This window comes from Dendropsophus ebraccatus, chromosome 3, assembly GCF_027789765.1.
Source record: "Dendropsophus ebraccatus isolate aDenEbr1 chromosome 3, aDenEbr1.pat, whole genome shotgun sequence".
NCBI lineage: Eukaryota > Metazoa > Chordata > Amphibia > Anura > Hylidae > Dendropsophus > Dendropsophus ebraccatus.
The window spans coordinates 131934291-131946529 of record NC_091456.1 but is presented as its reverse complement, the minus strand read 5'-3'; the positions used below and the strand labels follow the sequence as shown (position 1 = coordinate 131946529).

General features: G+C 40.9%; 1 protein-coding gene across 1 annotated transcript in view; it reads left to right on the top strand.

Moving 5' to 3' along the window:
- KCNN2 (potassium calcium-activated channel subfamily N member 2) overlaps positions 1–12239 on the top strand; it is a 133883-nt gene that overhangs the window by 104763 nt on the left and 16881 nt on the right. The window contains exon 5 of the mRNA XM_069964591.1: positions 3201–3311. Within this exon, the coding sequence (XP_069820692.1) occupies positions 3201–3311 (111 nt within the window). The remainder of the gene's footprint in view (positions 1–3200; positions 3312–12239) is intronic.

Sequence of the window (12239 nt, the reverse complement as noted above, 5' to 3'; positions counted from 1 at the left end):
GGAGTTTTTCCCATCAGTATTGGCTACTTTGGCACCTAAGAACGCCCCAATGCTTAGGTAAGTGTAATTTATACACGACTTGTGGGAAAAATCCTCTGTAATCACACCTCTCTGGAGCATCGGCGCTCAGGGACGCCCTCTCTGTGCCGCTGTAGGCTTCTACACTGAGAATCTCCCTCAGAAAGGTGTGCAGAGGAATTTTCCCCATCAGTCGTGGCTACTTTGGCACCTAAGAACGCCCCAATGCTTAGATAAGTGTAATTTATACACGACACAGGAGATTTACAAAGTTAATTTTTGGGGATATGAGTAACTTTGATAGTGATTACTTATATGTTTGGAAACTGTGCTACAGGCTATATTACAGTGTATTTATAGGTTCAGAGACTACTTGGTGGTGACGGTTGCTTTCAATGCATACCTAGACAACCAGTCCATGGAGGTCCCACATAGCAACTGAAAGGCCTAAAGGATTTGCTGCTAATGTCTTGGTGCTAAATACTGCAGGACACCTATAAAAGTCTTGTGGAGTCTATGCTTCAACAGGATTGAACTCTTTTGGTAGCAGGAGAGGGAGCTATCAAGCAGAAACAGGTGCAAATTTGTTGCGCCGGGCGCAGGGTCAGGCACGTGGCTGGGCCGATTCACTAAGAGGCGTGCGCCTCTTAGTAAATTTGGCCGGGGGGAGGGGATGGGGCCCCCTTTTAAAAAAAAAAAATTTTTTTTATTAACATATGCAAATACATACAAAACAGTGAAACATCATTATTTAAACATCTAGGTGTATATAAACATTTTCCCCCAGACCCCCTCCCAATCCATAGAGTAATCCACCTTAAACAATCTTTTCACCCATTCCCACACTTTCATCACCATATATGCAGTTCGACACTCTGTCCATTCACTCCCCTTCAAGCAGTCTGATTCCAGAGCACCGGCAAGTCGATATATTCCTCCTTCCTTCGTCTCCCAGTGTCTATATAAATCTATTCTACCTCTATTCCACAGAAGGTTTAGTTGACCAGCTAAGAAATATAGTCGAATATCTGGGAAACCAATTCCCCCTTCACCTCTAGGGAGGCAGAGATATTTAATACGCAGCCTCACCCTCTTCCTGCCCCAGATCAATCTGTTCAGAATGGCTTCCACCCTTCTAAATGTCGAATCGTCCACCCAAACAGGGGAGGCATTAAATACGTACAGCAGCCTTGGAAGGATCACTGCTCTGGCCAGTGTTATCCTCTCCACTTTGGAACAAATTAAATTAATCCACACATCTACTTTGTTGCTGATTGTTTTCAAAACCGGGAAGGTGTTCTTTTCATGATAATCCTGCATTCTACTGGTAGGGATGGGGCCTAATTTAAGATTGGCGTACAAGTACCCCTTCATTTTTGGTGTGTAGTTTTTTTCTCCTCTCTGGTGTTCTTAAGGCTCTGTGGCAGTTTTTCCAAAAAGTAGCATGCTGAGGGTTTGGCATTTTTTTCTCCCATACAATACAACAGAATCGTTCTGGTTGTTTAAAAAACACCATCACTGTGTGTATGGTGTTTTTTTCTGGCATTTTTGTCAAGCAGCTAGGTCATGAGGCAGAGGGAAAAAAAGTTCAGCACACAAAAATGGCTAATCCAGGGGGGAAAAAAAAACATCATTCAAAAGTGCGGGAAAAAAAGCAAATGCATAAAAAAAAAACCATGCACCACATTAGCGTAGTTGAATAATAGATCACCCATTAAAGACAAAATATATGAATGAAGACTAAAATAAGTTGAAGCTACAGGCACCCATACATTTAATACTTAAAAAGGAATTTCCCCTGAAATTGAAAAAAGGCAGACAGTGGGGTGCTCTCAAATACCATGTAGGCAGACCATGCAAATGCTATGGGGCCCATGGGGCAGAAAAACATGTGGTCTGTCTCCCTGATACTAGAGGGTGGCACACTCACCAACAGCACCCTTAAAGAGAAAGTGGCTCCCCGCAACAGGGACAGGATCAGACACTGCCATTAGTGGCCACCTCCCGTCGGTACACTCCCAGACAGCAACAGGACCAGGCACCGCTCACTGGTGCCATCCGCCACCTGTACCTCCTACCCTCCTGTTGGCAACCCAACATTCCTCACCTGCACCGCACTACTCCAGCCCCCTTCTTCACCCAACAGAGACGCTGCCTGGCACCATCACCTTTCGGGTCATGAGAGAATATGCATGGGTGGGGGGGCCTTGTATAGGATTCATGGGGCCCCTTACAATTTCTTGCTATGGGGCCCCATGGGCCCCAAGAAAAGCTGCACGCCCAGATATATATTGCAATAAAAACTTATCTTTATTATGACGGCAGAGTAATCATGAAAAACAAAAGACAATTACAAATAGATATCAAGATCATACAGAAAATGAAAAACACCTCAAAGCTTAAATAGCAAAAACACATTGCAGACTCCCTGCTATTGGGAATCCACCTCACTCACTAGGCCTATACCTACAAACCAGTCCTGTCAGAAACCATAGTACCCATGTACAATTGTATCTGGTAAAGAAAGACCTGTAGGAAAGAGTGTGAGATGTTGCTCCATCACTGAGCTTCGTCAGGAGTTTTACATGATCGCTCTCCTCTCAAAATAAAGATGAGTTTTTATCGCAATATGTTTCTCGGTGCGCAGATTTTCTTGACACACAGCCTGTTCTCCTATGTGTATTGTGTTTTTTGTGTGTTTAGCACGTTCATTCTTTGGATAGACGATGGAATCCGCCCATGCATAGAATGGAGTCTATGACACAGGGGCGGAGATGCGCACGTCCACCACAGCCCGCGAGCGTCAGATTCCGTGACGTATTTTCCATCACATTTCCTCAGGCTCCTAAGGTTTTATTATATGGCTAGAGTCTCGAGAGGTCAAGTCCACATAAACTCAGCTGCTGACGCGGATGTACATCTTTGCTGCTTGACTAAAAAATTGGATTATTCCCAGGGATTCTTGGTAGTTTATGGCCATACAAGGTCTGCATAGGACAAAAGTCAGTTATTGTATTCAAGATTATTTACAAATTGCCTGGAGTTATTAGTAACAGGTGCATTGAATCACTAAAATAGCTGTATGAAACATCGACTGAACCTTTCAAACATTAAGTGTACTAAAATACAGTACAGTACTTGGTACCACTACAATAACTGTTCTTTTGTTATGTTGATTTCAGGGTGCTGGTTGCACTGCTCTTGTTGTAGCTGTGGTTGCAAGAAAGCTAGAACTTACCAAAGCAGAGAAACATGTTCACAATTTCATGATGGATACACAGCTCACTAAAAGAGTAAGTAAACAATTATTTTTATTTTGTTTTTCAATTATGGGAATGCAAAGTGTTTGCCCTCAGTAAACAGGTATACCTATATATTATCATTTCTGCACCTTGCATATTTTTTGAGAAAAGTTGAAAAAAAATTTTGTAAACATTTTGAGACTTTTTGGCACATTATGCCAGGTTGGTATGACACAAAGAGAATGTGGCATCCAGCACACATCAAAATAACTACAATTTACACCTGCGAACAGATATAAGCTATGTTCACACTGCGTATGATTCCGTCCGTAGATCGTACGCCGCCGTACATGTGCGGCTGAAACTACGGGCGTGGGAAAAATAGACATGCGGCCGGATGCGTACGAACCGCGAACATACGCCCGTAGTACAGTTATGCTTCCCTAGCTTGTTTCGAAGCGATCTGAAACAGGTCATTTACTTGGAAATCTTCACCCAGCCCTGTAAACCACACAGAACCTTTGGGATCGAAAAATCAAGTTCAATTTGGCTGAAATAAGTACTTCGTACGGGACCGCATGGAAATCCACGGCCGTGAGTTTCAACATTTCCGTATATGATCCGGCCGTAAGCTCATACGTAGTGTGCACTGTGCAGGCGTATATCGTATTTCAAGCGAACGCATCAACCTCAAAACTACGTGCGTATATACGGGCTGAATCATACGCAGTGTGAACATAGCCTCATGTTGTAGTTTTTGAAGTTTGTGATTTTCAGGGATTTATTGTGCAGTAAAACAATAAACAAGCACATACCACTCCCCCTTCGCTCCCCTTCTGCTTCGGCCTAACATACTAATCAGTTTTTCAATTATTCTAAATTAGGAATATATTGTACTGAAAAATTCCTTAAAGGAGAAGTCCAGCAAATGTTTTTCATTTAAGTATTGTATTGCTCCCCAAAAGTTATACAAATCACCAATATACACTTATTACAGGAAATGCACATAAAGTGCTTTTTTCCCTGCACTTACTACTGCATCAAGGCTTCACTTCCTGGATAAAATGGTGATGTCACGACCCGACTCCCAGAGCTGTGCGGGCTGTGGCTGCTTAAGAGAATGATGGCAGGGGGACACTGAGGGACACAGGGCACTGGAGGGACACTGAGCATCCCTCTGCCATCATCTTCTCCAGCAGCCACAGCCCGCACAGCTCTGGGAGTTGGGGCGTGATATCACCATTTTATCCAGGAAGTGAAGCCTTGATGCAGTAGTAAGTGCAGGGAAAAAAGCACTTTATAAGCATTTCCCGTAATAAGTGTATATTGGGGATTTGTATAACTTTTGGGGGGCAATACAATACTCTAATAAAAATTTTCACCGTACTTCTCCTTTAAATGCGCACTGTCATCCAAAAAAAAACTTTTGATATGTCATAGAGACATATTGAAAGTTTTATTGATCAGGTCTGAATGTTCAAACCGCAACTGATCAGGATAATGAGCAAGAGTCAGCACTCGGCACATTCTCTCTTACGATTGTGTGTCATGTGACTGAAACAGCTGCACAAGACAGGCCTATGAAGCCACCTTGCTCATAAAAACAGAGCGTGCCCACTTGTTCTCTTAACTGGCCACAGTGTGAACCCCCTAGGACAACGTATGGAGGTATATATATATATATATATATATATATATATATATATATATATATATTATTTTTTATATATATATATATATATATATATATATAGATAGATATAGATATATATACATTTATCTGTACATTCACATCATAGTGTATAGATTAGCTGCCCCCATAGACATCACATTTTCATTATTGTTTATTCAGCTAATCAGCTGTAGTGTGTGTGTGTGTGTGTGTGTGTGTGTGTGTGTGTGTGTGTGTGTGTGTGTGTGTGTGTGTGAGATTTGTGTGGTTAACACTCATATAAAACATGTATTTCTAGTACATTGCACAGAAACCTATATAAATCTCTACAGTAATTGAATAATTTAGCTTAATGGTATTGCTGCTTTGGTCTTTCCTGTAAGTAGTATTTCACAGCATCATTCCTGGATAATCCATTTTGCACAGAATACCATAAAGCACGTTATCATTAATGTGAAGTGAAGTGTGCTTCTTGAGCATAAAACCCTGGGTTACAGTGGCACAGACTGGTACAGAGGTTGCAGGAACAGAAATATTGAGGAAGTAGTTATTGGCATATTGGAATGTGAGAAGCTTTAATTCAATTCTTAAATGAATCATGATTATCATTGTTAGTCGACACATTCTCCACCTAAAAAAAAAAAGTCACCATGTTTTCCCTAATAATATAAACATAGTGGGATATGTAGGTGCTGTAGACAATGCCAGGGCTTACCTTTCATAATCTCATATTATGTTGAGTGCAGCATATGTAAAAAAAAAAAAAAGAAAAGCAAACAAAATGTTTTTTTTTTTTTTCATAAATTCTCCCTCATTGTGTGCATTTCAACAGTATATATGAAAATAAGGATTTTATCTATAGCAATTGGTTCAAACATCAAAGCATTCTATTATGAGGGATCTTACATTGATGTCAGTAGTTGTAGTTGTACTAGTAACTAGGAAGGCGAAGTTACCAGGAGCCAGGATACACTAGACTCCTAGCAGCTTCCTGGTCACATGATCGCACTGGTGCCCGTCCGCAGAAAAAAAAAAAGAGATCAACAGAGAGGTGAGGAAATCTATATCATAAAAATGAAAGTCTGTCTGTCTGTCTGTCCTTCTGTCTGTCTGTCTGTCTGTCCTCTATAGACTTCCAAACGCCTGAACCGTTTGACCCCAAATTTGGCCCACAGATACATTGGGTGCCCGGGAAGGTTATTGCGAAGGTCCCGTCCCCGCCAGATGTACAGGAGGAGAGGGGGAGGGGAAAGAGAGGCGCCCCATAGAGATGAATGGGAAAATCTCCTCACTGCAAACAAAGGTGATATAATTAGCTGCAGCAGACACGGCAGTTGGAGCCTTAGCAACCAATAGGATTACTGCTTTCATTTTCACAGGGAGTTGTGGTTGCTAGGGAAGCTGCCTCACAACGTCCACAGAAATAACTGGTAGACCCCCTACTCCATCTATACAGTACATGTATATACAGGACCCCCTACTCCATCTATACAGTACATGTATATACAGGGCCCCCTACTCCATCTATACAGTACATGTATATACAGGGCACTACAGGTATACCAAACTGTGACTGGGTAACACTGCCACACCAGACCTGACCAATACCACCAAACTGTGACTGGATAACACTGTCATACCAGACCTGACCAATACCGCCATACTGTGACTGGATAACACTGTCATATCAGACCTGACCAATACCGCCATACTGTGAATGGATAACACCGCCACACCAGTCCTGACCAATACCGCTATACTGTGCTGGATAACACTGTCATACCAGACCTGACCAATACCGCCATACTGTGACTGGATAACACTGCCATACCAGACCTGACCAATACCGTCAAACTGTGACTGGGTAACACCGCCACACCAGACCTGACCAATACCGCCATACTGTGACTGGATAACACCATCATATCAGACCTGACCAATACTGCCATACTGTGACTGGATAACACCGCTATACCAGACCTGACCAATACCACCCTACCGTGACTGAATAACAACGCCACACTAGACCTGACCAATACTGCCATACTGTGACTGGATAACACCGCCATACCAGACATGACCAATACCGACACACTGTGACTGAATAACACTGCCATACGGGTAAATACAACCCTGCAGGTATACAGGACACTACAGGTATACAGGACCCCAAAACTATACACTACAGGTGCACGGGACCTCCACAAAACTATATACTACAGGTATACAGGACCCAAAAGTTTACACTACAGGTATAAAGGACCCCAAAACTATACACTACAGGTATACAGGACCTCCACCAACTATATACTTCAGGTATACAGGACCTCCACCAACTATATACTACAGGTATACAGGACCCAAAACTATACACTACAGGTATACAGGACCCCAAAACTATACACTACAGGTATACAGGACCCCAAAACTATACACTACAGGTATACAGGAACTCCACCAACTATATACTACAGGTATATAGGACCCCAAACTATACACTTCAGGTATACAGGACCTCAAAACTATACCCTACAGGTATACAAGACCTACACCAACTCTATAATACAGGTATACAGCACCTTCACCAACTCTATACTACAAGTATACAGGACCCCAAAGCTATATACTACAGGTATACAGGAACTCCACCAGCTATATACTACAGGTATATAGGACCCCAAACTATACACTACAGGTATACAGGACCTCCACCAACTCTATTCTATAGTTATACAGGACCCTCAAACTATTCACTACAGGTATACAGGACCCCCGAACTATAAACTACAGGTATACAAGACCTCCACCAACTATACATTACAGGTATACAGCACCAACTATATAGTACAGGTATACAGGACCCCCAAACTATACAGTACAGGTATACAGGACCTTCACCAACTGTACACTGCAGGTATACAGGACCTCCCTCAACTATACACTACAGGTATACAGCCCCCCCCAACTACACACTACAGGTATACAGGACCCCCCCCAACTATGCACTATAGGTATACAGCCCTCCAACTATGCACTACAGATATGCGAGACCCCTAAAAACTATACATTGTGGGTATACAGAAGCCCTCCAACTATGCACTACAGGTACACACTAATTCCACTGATTAACTCAGATGAAACAATACCTTTAGCTTGGCCTCCTGGGCACCTTAGAATAAATCTAATTAACACACTGACACTTTATACCCGGGCAGCGCCGGGTACATTTTCTAGTAATTCATATAAAGAGATCAGTAAATGCACAGATGGCCCACATAAGAAGGAAGCCTAAATTCTATGACCACTAACTGCACCAAACTTTAGGCTGTCCTATTGTTTTTGGGGTTCAGGCACTGGGCAAATCCATGGACCATGGAATCCACAGTTGTGTGCATTGGTTCATAGGCTAGAATGGCTCTAATACTATGGCGCAATTGAAGTCAGTATGTTAGGGGAGGAAAGCCTCTTGTTTATAAAGGGGGCAGGTTCAGGAGTCCCATGTCAGTTTTCTACGGCGCCGCTAGTGATCCTGGCTGGAGCGTATATTATGTGTACGCTCCTGCTGGGATTCAATAGACTACAAGGTAATGTATATTTTCGTAAAAGTACGGCCGTTGTTGCCTATTGTGTGAACATGGCCTAATACTGTAAAGGAAAGAACGAGAAAGTGGAAACAGATTAGAAAGAGAAAAGTTTATCCTCATTATAAATTGTAGTTAGTTAAAAGAAAATGTGATACATTTCATTTATTATTTTTTCCTATTTACTATGAGTAAAAGAGAAAAACAATGATAGGAAATGCAGCTGCTAAACATGCTAATTGTTTGAAAATTCTATGTGCTAACAAATATCTGACTGCGGAGAGATAGCTGCAAAGTGTTAACTTTTAAGGCTGTGTTCACACTACATATATATTTCAGTCAGTATTGTGGTCCTTGTATTGCAACCAAAACCAGGAGTGGATTAAAAACACAGAAAGGCTCTGTTCACACAATGTTGAAATTGAGTGGATGGCCGCCATTTAATGGCAAATATTTGCTGTTATTTTAAAACAACGGCTGTTATATTGAAATAATGGCAGTTATTTACTGTTATATGGCGGCCATCCACTCAATTTCACCATTGTGTGAACAGATCCTTTCTGTGTTTTTAATCCACTCCTGGTTTTGGTTGCAATATGAGGACCACAATACTGACTGAAATATACGTAGTGTGAACCCAGCCTAATAGTGTGTAGAAAACATGTATCACAGGTAGAACATGGACAAATAATACCTTTTATCAATTACAAACAAAATTCTAAGAAATAAATAAATATGTGTTTAAGTTGGGAAAAATAGGTCACCCTGATATCCTGGGTTTACCACCAAAGCAGGGTAAAAAAACATAGCTGAAGAACGTATGTCCCCTGCTGCTTGTGGATTTAAGTCATGAAGGGAAATGTAATAGTTTGAATTAAGCTCCTTTGAATTGCAGAAATGATTAGGATATCTTACTGCAGATTGATCATGGAACATCAAAACATGAAGGTCAAGGCAAGTGAGTGACTCAAAAGAGCTTTGATATAATGAATGGATATTCTAGCCACCTGATGGAACGAGATGAGGATCATTCTCTGTTAATAATAACTGGAGCCCGACATTGAGCTTTACAAATTGTTTGAGTAGGACCGTACAACCATCGAGTGCCCTGACAATAGAGTTGTCATTGTCGTTAATTCACCATCAGTCTTTCCCGCCAGTTTCACCTAACACAGATTTTGATACATTAGGTAAAAAGCAACTTCTCCGCAGGCTATTGATTTTTGTTATGTAATGACTCTTTCTAAAGTATTTAGGTAGAGTTCTTATGAAAAATTAAATAACTTGTGCTAATTAATGTTAAGCTGCAAAATACTGTAACTAGAAGGATGGAAAAGGCATTCGGGTCTGTGTATGAATATGTTATAGGGTGTTTAATAGTTTATTAAGGCTAGGTTCACACTGCGTTTTCAGCATCCGTTTAACGGATCCGTTTTTTTTACCGTCCAGAAAAATAGGGTCAGCAACGTTTTTTTGGTCCATTTTGGTGCGCCCAAAAAACGGATCCGTTTTTTTTTATAATGGAAGTCAATGGAAAAACGGATCCACACAAATGAATCAGTTTTTTGCAATCCGTTTTTCATGCGTTTTTTTTGCAAAAAACGGATGCGTTAAACGGATGCTGAAAACGCAGTGTGAACCTAGCCTTAGGCACATCACAAGCCCTTTCTGCTAGGTTGGTATATAACCTGATATTTATCTGTTTCTGAGAAGGGCTCCACCACAAGTATCTTAGCTAGAGGCAAACTGTGATCTGGGTCTATGATATTGAAAGGTAATGGGCCCCTTACCAACCCCTATATAGGCATGATGCACTTGGCCTTGGTTACTTGCATTATAAGCACTTAGAACTTTAGAAGCATTTTGTTTTGTCTAGAGCTTTCATTCACAGCCTTCTAGCTGTTGCCAAACTACAATTCCCACCATACCTGGACAGTTAAAGCTTTGGCTTTGTAAGGACACTGCAAGCGAGTGCCAGTCTTGCTGATCAGTGCTTGTTTGCAGCAGCATTTAGATGCCCATATCTGCTAATTTAGAAGGATGCTTAGATACTTAGGGGGGCATTTCTGAAGGCATTTATAAATAAAGCCCCATCCCTTTTTTCCTGGTTAGATTTACTAAGAGACGCACGCCAACCCTGTGCCTAGTGCCCCAGCAGAGGCCCTTTACAACAAATCTACACCTGCTTCCAGGTACAGGAGGAAGCCATGCCTCCTACCCACCTTGCCACACACCCCTGCGCTGAACGGGGAATACGGCTGGCATGCACCAGAATGAAGGGAATTGGCATCTTCTCCATGGCATACACCTGTGACATAGCCTTCATGAATGTCCCCTTAGTTCTATCCAAAGAAACACAGGACAGATATTTGCAGACTGCCCAGGCTATGGGTTGTAAATATTCAAATAAGGAATATCAACTTTTAAATTCCATGTTACATATTGTAATATGATATTGATCAATTAGTTCTCTGCTAGATTATATTGCAGTGTGAGTTAAATTATTGGTTATTAGAATTCCTGTAAGGCATCACATTCTTTGCAGAAATATAGCTGCTGATCTGTTTTCCCCCCACTCATAGATAAATAAAACATAAACCTTGCATTGCTTTCAATTTAGAAGCTATCTGAACAAATTTGCTCCCAATCTGCACACATAGTTTCCTCAGAAAAACTTCTTTCGACTGACCTCTCAGCCCTTGGTTTATATAACAGAGTTACAGTTATAGGCCAGACTGATGGAAATGTGTTCCTGAAAACATGACCTGTAAGTGCATCCTCCAGTTACTTAGTAATAGCATAGCCTTACAGTCATTTTGCTTCGGCATTGTTTGTGAATACACTTGGCATCCATTTGCAGATCCACACTAACCATATAATGCAAACAACTCTACAATAACAGAGCAAAATGTAAAAAGTTAAAGTATTGTATATGTCAATGTATCTTGCATGGAATGCTTTTTGTCCACAGTTCTATATATTAGTGAAAATAACCTTCATGTTAGTGTGATTCATCCTATGGTCTTTTTCCATAAGACGTTATTGTTAAATCCCTCACCACTTTAATCTTTACCTTCCACCTTGCAGGACATTACATCTCCTCGAATACTCCTGATATTTTCTCTCTCTTTTACTTTTTCCATATGATCTCACCTTTTCCTTTGCAAGACATCTTTTCCCTCTATTCTTCACATAGTAACATAAGTTTAAGTAAAAAAAAGTTGAAAAAACTACATACAATAGTTTTTAGCAATGTTGAGGGCAATATAAATCTTTAATTTAATTCCCAAATGCCTCATGTTATGGGCAAAAATGCCTGATTATAGACATGGAAATCAGAATAAATCTATGGATCAATGACCCACCTCCTGCATCTATGTTATATATCTTACTATATCTTAGGCTATGTTCACACATAGTATAACACTGTCTGTTATACTAAGAACGGATATTAAAATAACAATGTTGGAACACATTGCATTGAATTCAGTGCAATGCCACCGCTGCAGAAAAGAACATACGCTGATTCCATTCTATGGCAATCTGCTCTTTTCTGAAAAGAAAAAAAAAATTGTAGTGGAAACATAGCCTTACAATTTTATCATCTTTATAAAGGTTCATAGGGTACCCTTTTCTGCCTATAGTAAAAGTAGTGTACAATAGGGCTTCTTACCCTGAACTATTTCAATCTGTTGCTCCAACACTGAGATATATAAGCTTTTATGC